This window comes from Brachypodium distachyon, chromosome 5 (assembly GCF_000005505.3).
Source record: "Brachypodium distachyon strain Bd21 chromosome 5, Brachypodium_distachyon_v3.0, whole genome shotgun sequence".
Classification (NCBI taxonomy): domain Eukaryota; kingdom Viridiplantae; phylum Streptophyta; class Magnoliopsida; order Poales; family Poaceae; genus Brachypodium; species Brachypodium distachyon.
The window spans coordinates 21,657,421-21,672,982 of NC_016135.3; the positions used below are offsets into that span (position 1 = coordinate 21,657,421).

At 42.1% G+C, this 15,562-nt stretch overlaps 2 protein-coding genes across 5 annotated transcripts; one reads left to right on the top strand and one right to left on the bottom strand.

Annotated features, from left to right (window-relative positions):
- Window positions 1-3,717: 3,717 nt before the first annotated feature.
- LOC100826306 lies at window positions 3,718-5,908 on the bottom strand. Its single transcript, XM_003580290.4, has 2 exons — window positions 5,465-5,908; window positions 3,718-4,037 (listed from the first exon to the last, which is right to left on the bottom strand). The coding sequence occupies exon 1, from the start codon at window positions 5,829-5,831 to the stop codon at window positions 5,466-5,468; it is 366 nt and encodes a 121-aa protein (XP_003580338.1). The 5' UTR covers window positions 5,832-5,908; the 3' UTR covers window positions 3,718-4,037; window position 5,465.
- Window positions 5,909-8,153: 2,245 nt separating this feature from the next.
- LOC100834167 (protein CHROMATIN REMODELING 19) lies at window positions 8,154-15,541 on the top strand. Of its 4 annotated transcripts, XR_733201.3 has the most exons (14): window positions 8,156-9,342; window positions 9,429-9,546; window positions 10,365-10,405; window positions 10,831-11,081; window positions 11,183-11,363; window positions 11,937-12,122; window positions 12,208-12,381; window positions 12,456-12,614; window positions 12,937-13,014; window positions 13,270-13,406; window positions 13,481-13,699; window positions 14,425-14,613; window positions 14,779-15,042; window positions 15,158-15,371. XR_733201.3 is itself a non-coding variant. In XM_010241966.3 (12 exons), the coding sequence occupies exons 1-12, from the start codon at window positions 8,419-8,421 to the stop codon at window positions 14,585-14,587; spliced, it is 2,631 nt and encodes an 876-aa protein (XP_010240268.1). In that variant the 5' UTR covers window positions 8,156-8,418; the 3' UTR covers window positions 14,588-15,110. The 4 variants fall into 4 exon arrangements, 1 of the variants encoding a protein (XP_010240268.1); XR_733200.3 differs by having other exon boundaries at window positions 14,425-15,042; window positions 15,158-15,541; XR_001404887.2 differs by lacking the exons at window positions 14,779-15,042; window positions 15,158-15,371 and having other exon boundaries at window positions 8,154-9,342; window positions 13,540-13,699; window positions 14,425-14,562.
- Window positions 15,542-15,562: the final 21 nt, after the last annotated feature.

Consider the following 15,562-nt stretch of genomic DNA (forward strand, 5'->3'; position numbering starts at 1 on the left):
GCCCTGCCCCCCCCCCCCCCCCCCCCCCATGATTTCGTATTTTTACTTAAGTCGTTGTATAATCTATGCAATTTCATCATATGAGCTTCATATTCTTATGCTTTGGCCCTCCCTAATAAATCAACCTTCTATTCTGGCCCTTCCTATATTATTTTCCTGCCTCCGCCCCTGGTTACAGAAACTCACTGGGGGCAGGTACTGCAGTACATTGCCACCTGATGAAGGATGTAGTAGGCACAGCATAGACTTGTCGACTAGCATTTTTTTTTCTAAATGTCCAAAGTACTCCTGCTGATCCATAAAAAGTGCCGCCCATTTTGTACTAAGTTAGTACAAATTTTGTATTAAGTGGGCGACAATTTTTATGGATCGGAGGGAGTACAAACTAGAACATACCTAGGACAGGTTGACAATAAACAAAAAATATCCTCTCCAAAGAATATACCAAGTACACTTGAAAGGTGATAACTCTGTGGCACAAACACAAGTGGCAGAAACACTTGCTTCAAAACTCCCAGTATAGAGAAAGTAAACATCAATTTGCAGTTAAAGCAATAAACTTGCATTCCTGGAGGCTTTGCCTAAATTAATGTAACATCGCTTCCATCATATTTCTTTGCAAGATACACCTCTATTATCGTCTGACCTGACCTACAAATACTGATCCTCAGACTGAATTGAGAGGCTCAAGTTGAATCATTGGAGGGAAAGACCCTTGAATAATCATCACAAAACTAATCACCATCAGCGGCTAGACACTGGTACTTGTATTTGGTTAGGGGAGATGTAAAAAGGAATGCTATAAAAGGGACAGTCACAGGTCACAGCAGCCTCTTTTTGTTAGAGGCTTACTCAACAGCTTGCCCAAAGGCCCTTTTTGGAAAGGGACAAAAAGCTTGCCATGACACAACTTGTATTATACAGGTAGAAAGGTAGGTAGGGGGGGTGTTTTTACTTTTAAGACTCGATAGTTCTGGTGACAAATGATTCTTGCCTGAAAACTTCAAAATATCAATTTCAGTTCACAAACAAAGTAGTCGACTATTACTTTGATAAGAGATCAGAAGAATTCACCCTAACCTCAATCTATATATGTATTTGCTACAGCATGCTTCATAAAACCAAGACCATACCAGAAACCGTCACACTTGCCAATAAATCACTCCGAACACGCATAAGGACATGAGGGGCCTTCCAACTTTTTGAAAAGGGATAAAGCATAAATTTCCAGTGTTAAGCACGCATACTGTTCAATAAGAGGTAAAGCATACCAATTTGCTTGCGGGCTTACATGACTAAAGATGAGCGCGACTTCTGTCTATTCTATGTTGACCTCTACATGACCACTGTGGACAGCCTCGTTTCAAAAGTTGAAGAATGCAAAGTCTTCCTACTCAGATATGACGACCTCAGGTTGGTACATATCGAAATAATGGATGAAAGCTGTGTGTCCCAGTAGGAACAAGGATCTAGAAGCAACTTTGTTTGTCTTTTGTGATAGACTTGAAACAGCCGAAGGGAGATTTAAGACCCAATCAAACTTGTTGTTGTGACATGCAGGGTACATGCTCACTATGGCACAGTTGAGGGCATTAGACTCAAAGGGTAGTGCAATACACTTCAATCGCCATGCAAATTGCTCTTAATAACAAAACCATAAGATGATGGTCTGTGAGGGAAACTGCAGGTAGAATACAAGTTTGGCTGGACTTAGAACAGTGCAACTAAAACCTACTTTGAGAAGCACATATGATGTACTCCCTCCATCCCATATTAAGTGACTTTCTATTACATGTATCTAGACGCTTTTTAGACATAGATACATCCATATTTGGACAAATTTGAGTCACTTAATATGAGACGGAGGGAGTATATACATATGCTGTGGATTGGTGGTCGCTATCCTCCGCGGCTGAAGGTGTTGAGGAAAGGAACAGCCACTTTGATTCCGCTTGTGGCGTGGTGGATCTGGAAGCGTTGCGACCATAGCACCCTTAACGAATTCATCCTAACAATCAAATCAGATGGATGTTCCTAAACTACAGCATGAGCAGCAGGCCTCCTACTTTTAGGCTCGGAAACACTATTGTTCCCCATTCTGTCAATACATCGAGACACAAAGCTTTTACGTTCTTTGGAAAAAGAAAACGTATACAATTACACATATAAACCATCAGGATGCTTACCGGTATTGCTTTCTTGAGCAAGTGTAAAATGATAAAGACCAGATATGTCAAGGGACATATAAAGTTACCTGGAGATGATAAAAATAGGACTCATAATTAGATCCTTCTGACCCTTATTGCTAGCATGTCTTTTGTCCAAAAGGTCCAAAATCTCAGCTGTAAAAGACAAATCGTAATGAGTAAACATATTGCTACGCAAATAATACAAGTCATGACTCGTCATGGGCCAATTCAGCAATATCTCACTCATGGTACCTGTGAAAGTAGAGTAAAAAATACCCTGTCCTTTGATGAACTTTGCACTACTTCATGTAAAACAAACCAATACACCCCTATCATGGCTGAGTAGTAAAGATTAGTAAAATTTCGTAACCATGCTGACTGAAAAGTATTCAACTGTATATAAAGCAAAATGGCACTGGAAAGACAAGTTTCTTGAACTGAGGTCATTGTTAGTATTGAACAAACCGGAAAAAGGCACATGTTAAGAACCAGTTGCTCTGGAGAAGAATGAAATTGTCAATGCACAAGTGGAGGAATATAGAGGACTTATTCCATCCTCGCAGCAGCAGCCAGTAGTGCTAGAATGGAAGAACAGGAAGATGGCATCTCAACTACACATTTTGATGAGCTGATATGAGTCGAACTGTTGAACTGAACGAGCCAGGATAGTCCAACACAAAAGGTGCAACAGCCAACAGGTCAACATGAGCTCACGTGAGTAAAAATTTCACTTCGTTTGCACCTCATAACAAGAGAAAAGTCAACCGGCTAACACATCAGTCATATATAGATTGCAAATACTAAAAGACAGCTAACATTAGCATGAAGACCATATATATTAGCCCTGAAATTTGTTGCCATATATCAAAAAATTTGAAAAATGTATTGCAACCTTGGCACCTAGAAATGGGCTTCGAAATATTTTGGCATGCATTTAATCAGCAGTTCTGACACCCGTACCATCTATAGTCTACCCCTCGCTTGCCATGCAACTTTGTTCGAATTTTCAGACAAATATCAGCCATACTATTCCTAAATATTCATGGCAACAGCAGACGAGTGTAAAACCAAATAATTTGGGGACTTATTGAGGGAAGTAGAAATGTAGAATGATCATAATATTCAAAACAGGGATGCGTAACACTGCCAGTTTTGAAGTGATACAGAAAAAGCATCAAAATGCCTGCTCACTGCAACAGAAACCCTAATATAAATATTGCTAGACTTGCCTCAAGCTCGAGCATGGACAGCCAACCTAAACATAGCTCAAACACATATCTCTTGGCAAATCTTACTAGAAAAGTCTACTATGGTAGCTGCACCAAATGATGCAGTACCATGCAGTCTAAATCAACAAAAAACGTTGAAAGTACGTGACATTACTACACACAACCTACCATTGATCAGGCTTGCCATACTGTTGCCAGCAGAAGATAAGGAATGCATATTCTCTATTTTCTTTTTGCCAAATATTCCACATCAGGCTATTGGTTAAGGATATGGAATCCTAAGACAAAAATACAAATAGTAGCACAAAAGAAAGGATACAACTGAACTGCAAATATAATTCTACAATCACGTGTGCCAAGCATACATCACCTAATTGACCAAAACAGGCAAGAGAGACTGAACAGGAGAATAATACCAGATGCGAGCATCCTTTTGTTCACCAGTACAGACATGCCAAGATTAAAGGAAATGCTTGATGGCTACAGAGACTAGCTTGATATACAAATGCCATCGAGGGCCCAACACTACTCCAAAGATACCCTTTCTGATACATTGAGCATATCTACTCCAAGTGAGCCTCTCTCCATAACAGCAGAACAAATCAGATGAGTTGATCACCTGTCAAGTAATAAAAGTTATATGAAGCTACATTCAGCGCAAACATGACCGTTAAGAGTAACACACTATTTCATTGTCATATGATGTTTTCTATGTGCAATCGATAAATATGACAAATAGTCCGTAACCAAAACCTTTGACCAAGCCAAGCTACTGGACACCCTATCTTTAGAGAGGAAAACAGCACTATATATGTTGTCTTGTAATGAAGAATGGCAGCGTTTGGAAAGACAGAGCTGCAGGGGGAGTGAAAACAGGACAGTTGAAACGTATCCATGATTTGTAAATATAGTATCCGACAACATAAGCAGAGAGCAGCAGCAAGTATCATAACAAATGTAACAAGCCCATGGTTTGTAAAGATACAGGAGGCCCCAATCCTCCACTTTAAACTTGTTAACTTGCAACCTGCGTATGTACATACCTGCTACCTATGTGATTAAATGAAGCAAGAACATGTAACCTCATCAGAGAGAGATGGTCGCTTAGCCTGACTAGATCTACTTTGCTCAAAAAATGTGCCCGAGTCTACAAGGTGTAGTATCAATCAGAATTGCACATATTCATCAGGGAGTTACCAGTAAGTTCTGCTATTCTATGGATACAGTATGATGAATTGATTATAATATTGGTACAATCCTGCTCGTGCAATGTGTATCAGGTCTAGCTGCCTCCCTCAGATTGCCCCTTGGCTGCGGCGACCAGACACCTAGTCAGCAGCAAGTCGGCATTGGATGTTTCACTATGGCACATCACCGTACCCAAAACACATGACATTAGCACAAATTACACCAAGATAACCTGACCACAACAGGCAAGAGATTTAGCAACCTGATACTGAACCAAGTAACTGTCAGCTAAAGTTCTTCGTTCTTATGACAGATAATATTCAACTCTGCACCTACACTAAACACCAATTTAATGCTATCGACGGAGCAGCGAATTCAGTCCACGCCTCAAGAATATCATAGGAAGTTAAAACCAACCCAATGTGACGTAATCCCTGGACATAATATAGTTGGTGAATTACATTACCCCGTTCCAGGGATCACATCCCCACCTTCCCACAATCCTACTGTATTTTTAGCAACCTTCAGATCCACACTCAGAAGTTGGAGGATACACATGTTACATATACCAGCAACGTCAGAAATTCAGGATTACTAATACAGTCTGCTACTCCAGTATAGCTGATAGAAATTAACATTGAACTGCAATCTCAGCATGTCTCTCTGTTTCGCACATTATCACACCAAAGCGAACAATGCAAGCAAACATATAGTAACCAGCAAGTTAATTCATGTATTTCGACAGCACCAGACAGCAGAAAACAGTATAATTATTCGCATGGAACTTGAATCCTCGAACGAAACAACATAAGCGGTTGATTCCGCTGAAACAGCAAACCCTAGATTCAAGCGCCCCACCTCACTTGCAGTAGCGGTCGGCCTTCTTCCGCACGCGGTCGTCCAGGGCCTCCTCGACGGTGCGGTCGCGGGAGGTGCGGGCGGCGTTGGTTGGGTCGTACCCGAACTTCCTCGTCTCCACGGGGAACAGCTCCTCGTACTTCATCCGCTTCGCCGCGTCGATGGTGTAGTCGCCGCCCGCGTCTCCACCCTCGGCACCCTCCGAGGGCGCGGGCGCCGCGGCTTCCGCGTCAGCGTCGGCGGGGACATCGGCGGCTGGCTTCTTGTTCTTCTTCTGCTTCTGCTTCTTGGGCTTGCGGAGGGTGGCGGCCTCGCCGCCCTTGAAGACGAGGCGGCCGGGCTTCGCTTTCTTGTACACGTCCGACATCGAATCGCGGGTTCGAGATGCTGGTGCGTCGCGCTCGCGCGGCTGGTATCGAGGTCTGCGTTGTATGAGATGCGGTCGAAGTCGGACCGGGGTATAGCCGGCCCGGCACGCCCGCAACTTATCGGACTTAGCCCGGCCCGGCCCACTACGGCGTAAGGCAAGCCTAAAGTAAACAATTTTGTACTACCTCCGTTTAACAAATAATGTCTCAACTTTGACTAAATTTAAATGCACCTATACACTAAGTCATGTCTAGATACATCTAAATTTTGGCAAAGTTCAGACATATTTTGTTGGACGGAGGGAGTATGAAAAACTTTATAATTTTATATAGAGCACAACTCTATGGTATAATGCTGTCGAGATTCAATGGAGGTCATGTCCAACGAGTATATCAAATCACCTATATAAATGCTAGTGGAATTAGCCCAGTTGCACCAACAACGGATGAACATTGGGCCACCAAGCTTTACTAGTGTGGTTGCAACGACGATGAAATAAGTGTGAACGAAGTATATACATGTAACGACTATGCAATGCGGAAAAAATGATAAGATGTTATTCTACATTCTCCGTAAAGAGACAGTGATGGGAGAGTGAGCTACTTTTTGAGAGACATCATTTCTTCGATATTAGGTGAATTCGTTTTTGTTATACGTCTTTTCCATCCTAGGTCCTTTCACATGCTTTCTTGTTCACCCATGCATAGGCGGAGCCAGAGCTCCGACAAAGCCTGGGCACCAGAAAATCTGAATAAAACAATTTTCAAGTAACGTATATTCAATACATATTACGATAATACAAGTGCTAGGGTTGACATTTAATAAAGAAAAAGTCATGACAATCATATCTCAATTAGATCACAATATTGCTTGTAAACATAAATAACGCAAAATATGGTAACAAACAAGTCACTAGCCAATAAGCCACCATCAACTTGCAACAAGTCGATAACAAAAGTCCAAAATTCGATGTCAGTCCACACTTGATCAAGGTCACAAGAGATAATCTAGATAAAAAATGAATTAGTAAAACATACATTTTTTGTTGCAATTATGAGATATCAATTCATAGGAATTGAGAAAATAAACATACCACGAGGTGCTATTTTTTTTTTACGGAACAATGAGGTGCTAGTTAGGCCTATGGTCCTTTACGAGACGTCATGGCTTGAAACAAAAGAAAAATCCTAATTTCAGATCAACTAATCAAGCAATGTACCATGAAAGAAATACTCTCTCTGCTACCATGCTGCATATATACAGAGTGGGCAATTCAATGTCTCAAACCCTCAAATCACTCGAATGCGATTAGAAAAGGTGAAGGAGGAGGCAGATCGATCGGTTTCAGGCTTCGTCACTTTGATCGATTCGGCAGGAGAAGACCAGGCCCAACCGTTCAAGGCCCAAATAAGAAGAAGAGCCCATAACAAAATTAAAAGTTTAGAGGCACAGGAAAAGAGAAGGGGAGATGAACTGTTGTGGCCCAGCCCGGACATAACAGATCGATCTATTTGATTGTTTGTCGTCTTCGGGGGCACGACAGGGTCCAGATCCCTCCATCCTTCGCCATGGTTCGACAGAGCTCCGGTAGGAGGCGGCCTGGAGCCCGGGCACGTGCATGTGGTGTCCCCACGGTGGCTCCGCCGCCCCATGCGCCCTTTTTTTTATGCACCGTTGGTAAACTTGCATGGTTGGCTATATCGCCGCACACCCTTTACTCGTGTGGAGCACGGTGTCATCATTGTTGCCGCCTAGCTAAAGTGTGGATATTAAGTAGACCGGGTTTTTTAGTGCAAGAGCTAGGAGATAACAAAATAAGTTAAGAACGAACAAGGTACTAAAATGTGGAGAGGTTTAGACGACTCACCACATTGTTTTCTTCTTCTAAAAATAACGTCGAGAGACTTAAACGACAATGTCAATTGTCCTATAGTAAACAGATGTTTCTACATGAGGGGCATAGGGAAATGTTGTATCACCATATAGCTCCATTTTATACGCGCCAGCAAGCAAATTATACTTAACAATCCAACCGTGTATCAGCTGTCTAATTGGAAGTCCATTCTCTTCCGAAATGTGGTTCTTGCTGGGAGTTGAAATAACGAATCAATCGCTACAAAGATTCATCCAAGCAAACGGGCAGAACGAAATTAACCCTAATCCAAGATAACCCCAAATGCAAGTACGGAACCGTCCTTCCCAGCACAACACGGCACCGGGCCGCGCTCACTGACACAATGACACGCAAGTACGCAACCAGACACGCCAGCGAAATTTTTCAAAAACTTTTTGAAAATACAAAACATGGCCCCGGAAAACGGCAAAATTTATCGAACCGTCGGCGTGTTCTTCCCAAAAGCAATTGGCGCTCTGTTCGGCGCCGCCCCGCTTCTCCCATTCCTCAGGCCGCCCAAAATTTCCCGGCCTCCTCGTCTTCCCCCGCAAATTCTCGCGCTCCCCACAGCCGCGCCTCCTCGGATCCTCGCCTGCTGCGGAAGCACGGAGTGCTACACCCGCACCCTCCCGCGTCCTGCCCCCAAACCCTAGACCCCAGAGGAAGCCGCAGGCCAGCAGCCGCCGCCCCGATGCGGCGAGCCTTCGAGGAGATCTCCGACGAAGAGTGGTCAAACCACACCTTCAAGCCTTCGCGCGTCCTCAAGCGCCCCCACCGCACCTCCCAGCCAGCGGCGCCGCCTCCCCCTCCCATCGAGTCCTTCCGCTACGACCGGAAGGCTTCATCCGCTGTCGGCACAAGCAAAGTCACCGTCGTCCTTTCGGACGACGACGATGACTTCGAACTGGGGGGAAACGTCAGGTCGCGCCGCGCCGGGAAGAGCTCGGGCGTGCTCAAGCCTCCGCAGCATAGCAACCCTCCTAGGCGGGGCCCTGTCTCCAGTGTACCCTTCCGGCACAACCCTCAACCCTCGAAGGCCGCCATCACCGCGGCGTTCTCTCACGATGACGATTTCGTCATCTCAGACGATGATTTCGATCTTCCTGTTTGGAGGACATCGCGGCGGGGGCGCTCCACTGGTCGTCGTCTGGCAACTGCCACTGTTGACCTCTCCGAGGGAGAGGAAGAGTTAGACCTCGCCTATGAGGACTCCGACCTCGCTGACGACGACTCTGATGACCTTGCTGACGATAATTCTGACCACCCTGATCCAAGGCCATCACGGCCGCGCCGCACCACTGGTCGCCGCTTTGTGATCGAGGACGATGATGACAGTGATGGCTCTGCTGCTGTGGGTGTCATGGAGGTAGGAGACGGAGAAGAGGATGATGAGATTAACTTGTCTGAGCTAGAGAAGGAGGACGATGATGATGGGGACTACAATGGGGAGAGGAGTGTGAAGGTGGAGGAGGTAGATGGGGACGTGGTGGGGAAGGCATTGCGCAGGTGCTCACGCATTTCAGCTGATCTGCGGCAGGAGCTGTATGGTTCTTCAACACGGAACTGTGAAAGTTATGCTGAGACAGATGCCTCCACTTGCCAGATTGTCACTCAGGTACACTTGTATGTTTTGATGCAGTTTACAAGTCTTGAAGAATTGTTTTTTTCCTGCCTTTTTTATGCAATGGGATACGTAAACAGGAAGATGTGGATGCTGCATGCACATGTGAGGAGTTGGACTTCGAGCCAGTGCTGAAGCCATACCAGCTCGTGGGGGTGAATTTCCTTGTACTGTTGCATCGGAAAAAGATTGGCGGAGGTGAATTATTTTTGAATTGAGCTTTTGAAACTGCATGCTTGTTGTTTGCCAGTAAAGTTACCTATGCTTAAGAATCACTTGTTGTTTGAAGTATCACATAGCATGCCATTAAATTGATGGAGTCAGTAAAGTTACCTATGCTTAACAATCACTTTTTGTTTGAAATATCACAAAGCATGCCATCAGATTAAGGAAGAGACTTCACCCCACTATTTGTTACTTTGCGTTAATTTGCTTATATCTGGCTTAGCAGTAAGTACATTCATAACATGACACTTGCAGCTTTAATCTTCTGGAACAAGAAGCTGTTACTCCCTCCCGCCGGAATTACTTTTCGAAATATTACATGTATCTACACGCTTTTTAAACATAGATACATCCATATTTGGGCAAATTTGAGACAAGTAATATGGGTCGGAGGGAGTAGTTTTTTTCTGTCCATTACATCTAAAATGTCCGAAATAGAAATTAACTTGTTGAAAATCACTTGGATGCTAGAAATATTTTTGGGTCACATAGAATTTATATACAGGTGTGACCAATTCACGGCAAAGTTGCACTGTGTATGGATCAATGGTTTTGTGTTAACAATCAGGATTTCCACTCAGCAAAGGAGCTAAACCTTCTCCCATGCCTGTTATGAGCTAATGTACTGGACCTAACTGTAGAGATTACGGTTCCTAACTAAATGTATTCAGGGGTATCAGAGTAGTACAAGTCAATAATCATACTGATTCTTTTCAGTTATTCTTACCATGTTATATGTTTTCCCATGCTCGACTGAATTATTCATGCAAACCTATCTCTTTTTTGTACAGCAATTTTGGCTGATGAAATGGGTCTTGGCAAGACAGTCCAGGTAAGAAAACCAATAATGTCAAGTAAAATGGAAGAGAACCAATCATTGTAAATTGGTAATGACATCATATGATAGCCTAAGTTAGAACAAGGTAGGGAGGTTTGCTGTGTAATGAAATATCAGAGCAGATAGATGATTCCGTCTTATGCTAGCTAAGGCATTCAGTAGGTTGGGATGTAAGGTATACCGGTTCAAATTTGTTATTTTCGCACCCAATCCACTCATATTTTGCCATAATGGACTGTTGTTCTTGTTGATATCAACCTTTTGGTCATTATAAGCATGTGCCATAAAATGTGACCTGATTGTTTCAACGTGAGATGTCTGAGAATAAACTGATTGTAGGGTGCTCTATACTTAAGTACTTCTAGTGCCAATTCATTATTCATCAACCCTGAATGTTCAAACTTGGGTCTTTTTTGTAGGCTGTGACTTATCTTAATCTTTTGCAACATCTGTATAATGACCCGGGTCCACATCTCATAGTTTGCCCGGCTTCAGTGTTGGAAAATTGGGAAAGGGAACTTAAAAAATGGTGTCCTTCATTTTCTGTCATCATGTTTCATGGTGCTGGAAGGGCTGCCTACTCGAAGGAGCTAAGTTCCTTAGGCAAAGCCGGCTGTCCACCCCCATTCAATGTCCTTCTTACTAGCTACTCACTCTTCGAAAGAAAGAGGTTTGTAGTTATTCCTTATGTGGACAACACAGTCCTATAGATATCACAAATGACCAGCATATGTTTAGGAGATTTATGTGTTACTTTGATCCATAATGTAGTGCTCAACAAAAGGACGACCGCAAGGCCCTCAAAAGATGGAAATGGAGTTGTGTATTGATGGATGAAGCACATGTGCTAAAAGATAAGGGCAGCTTCCGATGGAAAAATCTTATGGCCGTCGCTCAACATGCTCGTCAGCGGCTCATGCTGACGGGTACTCCACTCCAAAATGATTTGCATGTGAGTCTTGCCTACAAGTGTTTAAATTTAGTTGAAGTTAATCCCAGCATCCCATGGTTGTTTTGTAATTACATATATAAAAATACATCTGCATATGTGATGGAGAAATGAAAGGACACTCCACTTTGTAAAAGCACTGACTATATGGTTTGGGGACATTTTACAAATATTCTGCATAATCAAAGATTAGTGAAGACATGAAGGTAATTAGCAAGTCAATTAAGGATTTGTAACAAGTACTGCCTTTTGGTTCAGAACTAATGTTCAATGTTGCTCAAGATCATATGCTTTGCATTATTACTAGGAATCAGTAATTTAGTATCTAAAGCCTCTTTGTTGTACATAATACTTGTGGCTCAGTGCTATTCACTATGAATGATCCCTTTCCATCTTATGGTTTGGTGTTTGCAGTTTACTTAGATGAAATACTAGCACTGAACTTCTGATAGCTTTCTATCCGTAGTAATCTGAAATAGACACTCCAACTGCTTAAACTTTATTTTCTTTTAGTTAAATTACCACATTTGGCATTTTCTTACATGAAACTGCTATTTGATTTGATATGATCTGCAGGAGCTATGGTCATTGTTGGAGTTCATGATGCCTGATATATTTGCCACTGGAGATGTTGATCTGAAGAAGCTGTTGAATGCAGAAGACCATGAGCTAATTTTGCATATAAAGTCCATTTTAGGGCCATTTATTCTTAGACGTTTGAAATCAGATGTTATGCAGCAACTTGTTCCGAAGACGCAACATGTATATGGTCTTAATCCTTGGCTATCAGCAATTGCTGTTATGTTGATATTTCAATTTTGAACTTAACATTGATCCCGGTTTGCAGGTTAATTTTGTCTCCATGGGCTCAGAGCAGTATAAAGCTTATAAAGATGCCACAGAGGACTATCGAGCTGTTTGTCAGGCTCGTAGTGCAAAGTCTTCAGTCCAACTTTCCAATAATTTGTCTGGGTTAATTCCAAAGCGTCAAATATCAAACTATTTTATGCAGCTCCGTAAGGTGAGCATATCTTCTGGTGCAAAGTTCAGGAAAGTGTTTATGTCTGCCTCTAATGTTGTCTCATCGCTCCACAGATTGCGAACCACCCTTTGCTTATAAGGCGCATTTACAGCGACAAAGATGTCGAGCGAATTGCAAGGTTGATGTACCCTAAAGGCGCATTTGGTTTTGAATGTCCCTTGGACAGAGCAATCCAAGAGCTAAAGAACTCCAATGATTTTGCTATTCACCAAGTATTGTTATTTCCTCTACCTGTTGTCGTAATCAGCTGGTTCACCTTCTATATTGACTTTGGTTACTGAATTATACTGGGTCTTTTACTTTGCTGGCTAATATCCATTATTTTGCTTGTTAATATCTTATCTTCTACTATCGTACATGTCAAATAATTAAGTATGGCCACAAAAGAATACTATGGATTTGTTATCATTTCTCAATGGTTGTACTGGGTAAAGCATGATTTTGCTGAGAACATACCTTATGCCCTAAATTAGATTGTTCTTAATATTTTCTTTGGGGGCAATTGTATAATTTGTTTCTCATTTTCTCCTGCAGCTATTGATTTCATACGGCGATACGGGTACAAAGGGCGCCCTAAAAGATGAGCATGTTCTTGGATCAGCAAAATGTCAGGTGTATTTCTTTTCTCTAATAAAAAAACATGAAAACTTTCAGTCCTAATCATTAGATCTCAGATAAACGGATCAGACTAAAGGTGGAACCTGTAATCACTTAACGCATTTAAGTGATTAGTGGTTCCACCTTTCATCTGGTTCGTTCATTTGAGATCTAATGGTTTGAATTGAGAGTTTTCATTCAATGAAGGTTCTCACTTGATACGTCCTATAACAATTCATGGTTTACCTTTATTTCTACTTTATTCTTCAGGCCTTAGCAGAACTTTTACCTTCTTTAGCAAATGATGGCCACCGAGTTCTCATATTTAGCCAGTGGACAACAATGCTGGATATCCTTGAATGGACATTGGAAGTAATAGGAGTTACCTATAGACGTCTTGATGGGGGGTTAGTTCTTCCCTCAGCATTTTTTAAATGAACTGTAGTATAATTCTTTACTTATAAGCTCCTGTTTGTTTCAGCACCCCAGTTATTGAAAGACAGACTATAGTGGACACTTTTAATAATGATCGTTCTATAGTTGCATGTTTGCTCTCCACAAGAGCTGGAGGCCAGGGGCTGAATCTAATAGGAGCTGATACAGTCATAATACATGACATGGATTTTAACCCCCAGATGGATCGGCAAGCTGAAGATCGTTGCCATCGTATTGGGCAGCAGAAACCTGTCACTATCTATAGGTGATATTCCAATGCTCTTTGGATTTATTTATTTTCGCTGCTTCTAGCTGGTTCAGAACATGATTCCACAAGCATATTTGACACTTTCATATTTCCAGCGTAGTTTATTTCTTTTAACTTGGGAGTATGTTGAAATATTAATGACTTTTTCTTAGTACTAGTAATTTGCATTTATTATAGGTTATAGGTTGTTTCTTTTACCCTCCTTTTGGATTCTTTAGTATGGTTACTGGTGATAAGCATTTCAAAAGTATGAGCTTTGCAGGAACCTCTAGTGAATCGTTCTATTGTATTTCTGAAGACAAAGTTCCTATTCTTTTCATCCTTTCTGATATGTTTTTGGCCTTCTGCATTGCCCATGCAATTCAAAGTCTGGAGGATTGTGCTGGAAATTACAAAAGAAAAAAAATTCCTCTGTCACTGGAGAGAGCATTTTGGCTCCTCGGAGAACAGACTTAAAAATACCAAGCATTCTGATTTCCTACACATGTACATGTCCGTGACTTGTGCGCGTGCAAGTTGTCTTGAAAAAAGTAACATTTTTCGCCCTGGGCAAAACTAAAGAGCACAAAACTTGTACCCCCCCCCCCCACCCACCCAACACACACGTGCGCGCGCGCGCACATCCATAATAATGTCTTGGATTTAGTGGAAAATTTGTACTAAATCCAAGACATTATCATGCAAACATAATTATAAACACTGAATGCTTTCTTTTGATTCAGGCTTGTGACAAAGGAGTCAGTTGATGAAAATATATATGCGATAGCACGGAGAAAGCTAGTATTAGATGCTGCAATTCTTCAGTCTGGAGCGGATGTAGATGATGAAACTGATGTACCTGAGAAGACAATGGGAGAGATTTTGGCATCTCTTCTCCTGGTGTGAAGAACTTATCATTGAGTGGCTTGAAGGTATACAAACCTACGCGCAGTGAATGCCCTTGGCTGGAATACCTGCAGAGAATGTCCTTGGCCGGAATAGCTGGAATAATTCTCCGTTCTTTGCTTCATAAGTAACACACTGATGTGGCTTTCTTGATGCTGACCTTTTTAATATTTCATTTTGTTGTCATCTAGTACTATTTTGATCTACAAGTGATCTTCTGCAATCCACTGGACAGCCAAGCTGCTTCTGTTCGATGCTCTTCATCAGTGACAGTGTATAAGCTTAACAAGTTAACATAGCTTGCAAATCAGAAGTCACAGAACAAAAATATACTTTTGTACTGGATGAGATATCAAAATTACATGCTCATTACTGAAAGGGATGATAGCTGAAGTTGCAATTATATGGCTGAGATTTGACTCACCAATTAACATTTTGCCCACTTCTGTCTTCAGGTATACTTTTGAATTCTGTATCTGTAAAACTGCAGCCTGCTGCGCCTCTATTAGTTACTGCCCTTCTATATGATATTTCTGCTGAATTGGTCATCGTAATTCATACATGAAACAGGATTCTGTTCTGCGGTTGCGTCCTGGAGTGAGCCCAGTGATTGTAAATGTGGAAATGGAATGTTGTACTACTTGATCTCTGTGAAACAGTGAATTTGTTTGTGTAGTGTGCTCTAGTCCCTGTCTCTGTCGACAATGATTTTGATTGATCTTGTTTGATTTAATACTTCTGTAGTGATTTTCTGATGTCGGCAATAAGGTCGTCCCGTCGCTCATTCGTGGTAGTGATCTGGTTTATTGATACTAAAATCCTTTTGACTACATGTTCAAGGCTTTCCCCATGAACAAGAAACATATATTGTAGTGGCGTGGGAGTTGTTGGATGCTGTAGGAGTGTATTCTGTGCGTGTATGCATGTAGTTCCTTCCGTTGTTTCCTAGTTAAATGAAAGCTGAAAGTCTTCTCC

What these genes read in the sequence shown, in the direction of transcription:
- LOC100826306 (XM_003580290.4), bottom strand. Translation starts at nt 5,831, where the DNA reads ATGTCGGACGTGTACAAGAAAGCGAAGCCCGGCCGCCTCGTCTTCAAG.
- LOC100834167 (XM_010241966.3), top strand. Translation starts at nt 8,419, where the DNA reads ATGCGGCGAGCCTTCGAGGAGATCTCCGACGAAGAGTGGTCAAACCAC. An exon ending in TCGGAAAAAGATTGGCGGAG is followed by an intron (nt 9,547 to 10,364) that starts GTGAATTATTTT and finishes TTTTTTGTACAG; the next exon opens with CAATTTTGGCTGATGAAATG. An exon ending in TCACTCTTCGAAAGAAAGAG is followed by an intron (nt 11,082 to 11,182) that starts GTTTGTAGTTAT and finishes TCCATAATGTAG; the next exon opens with TGCTCAACAAAAGGACGACC.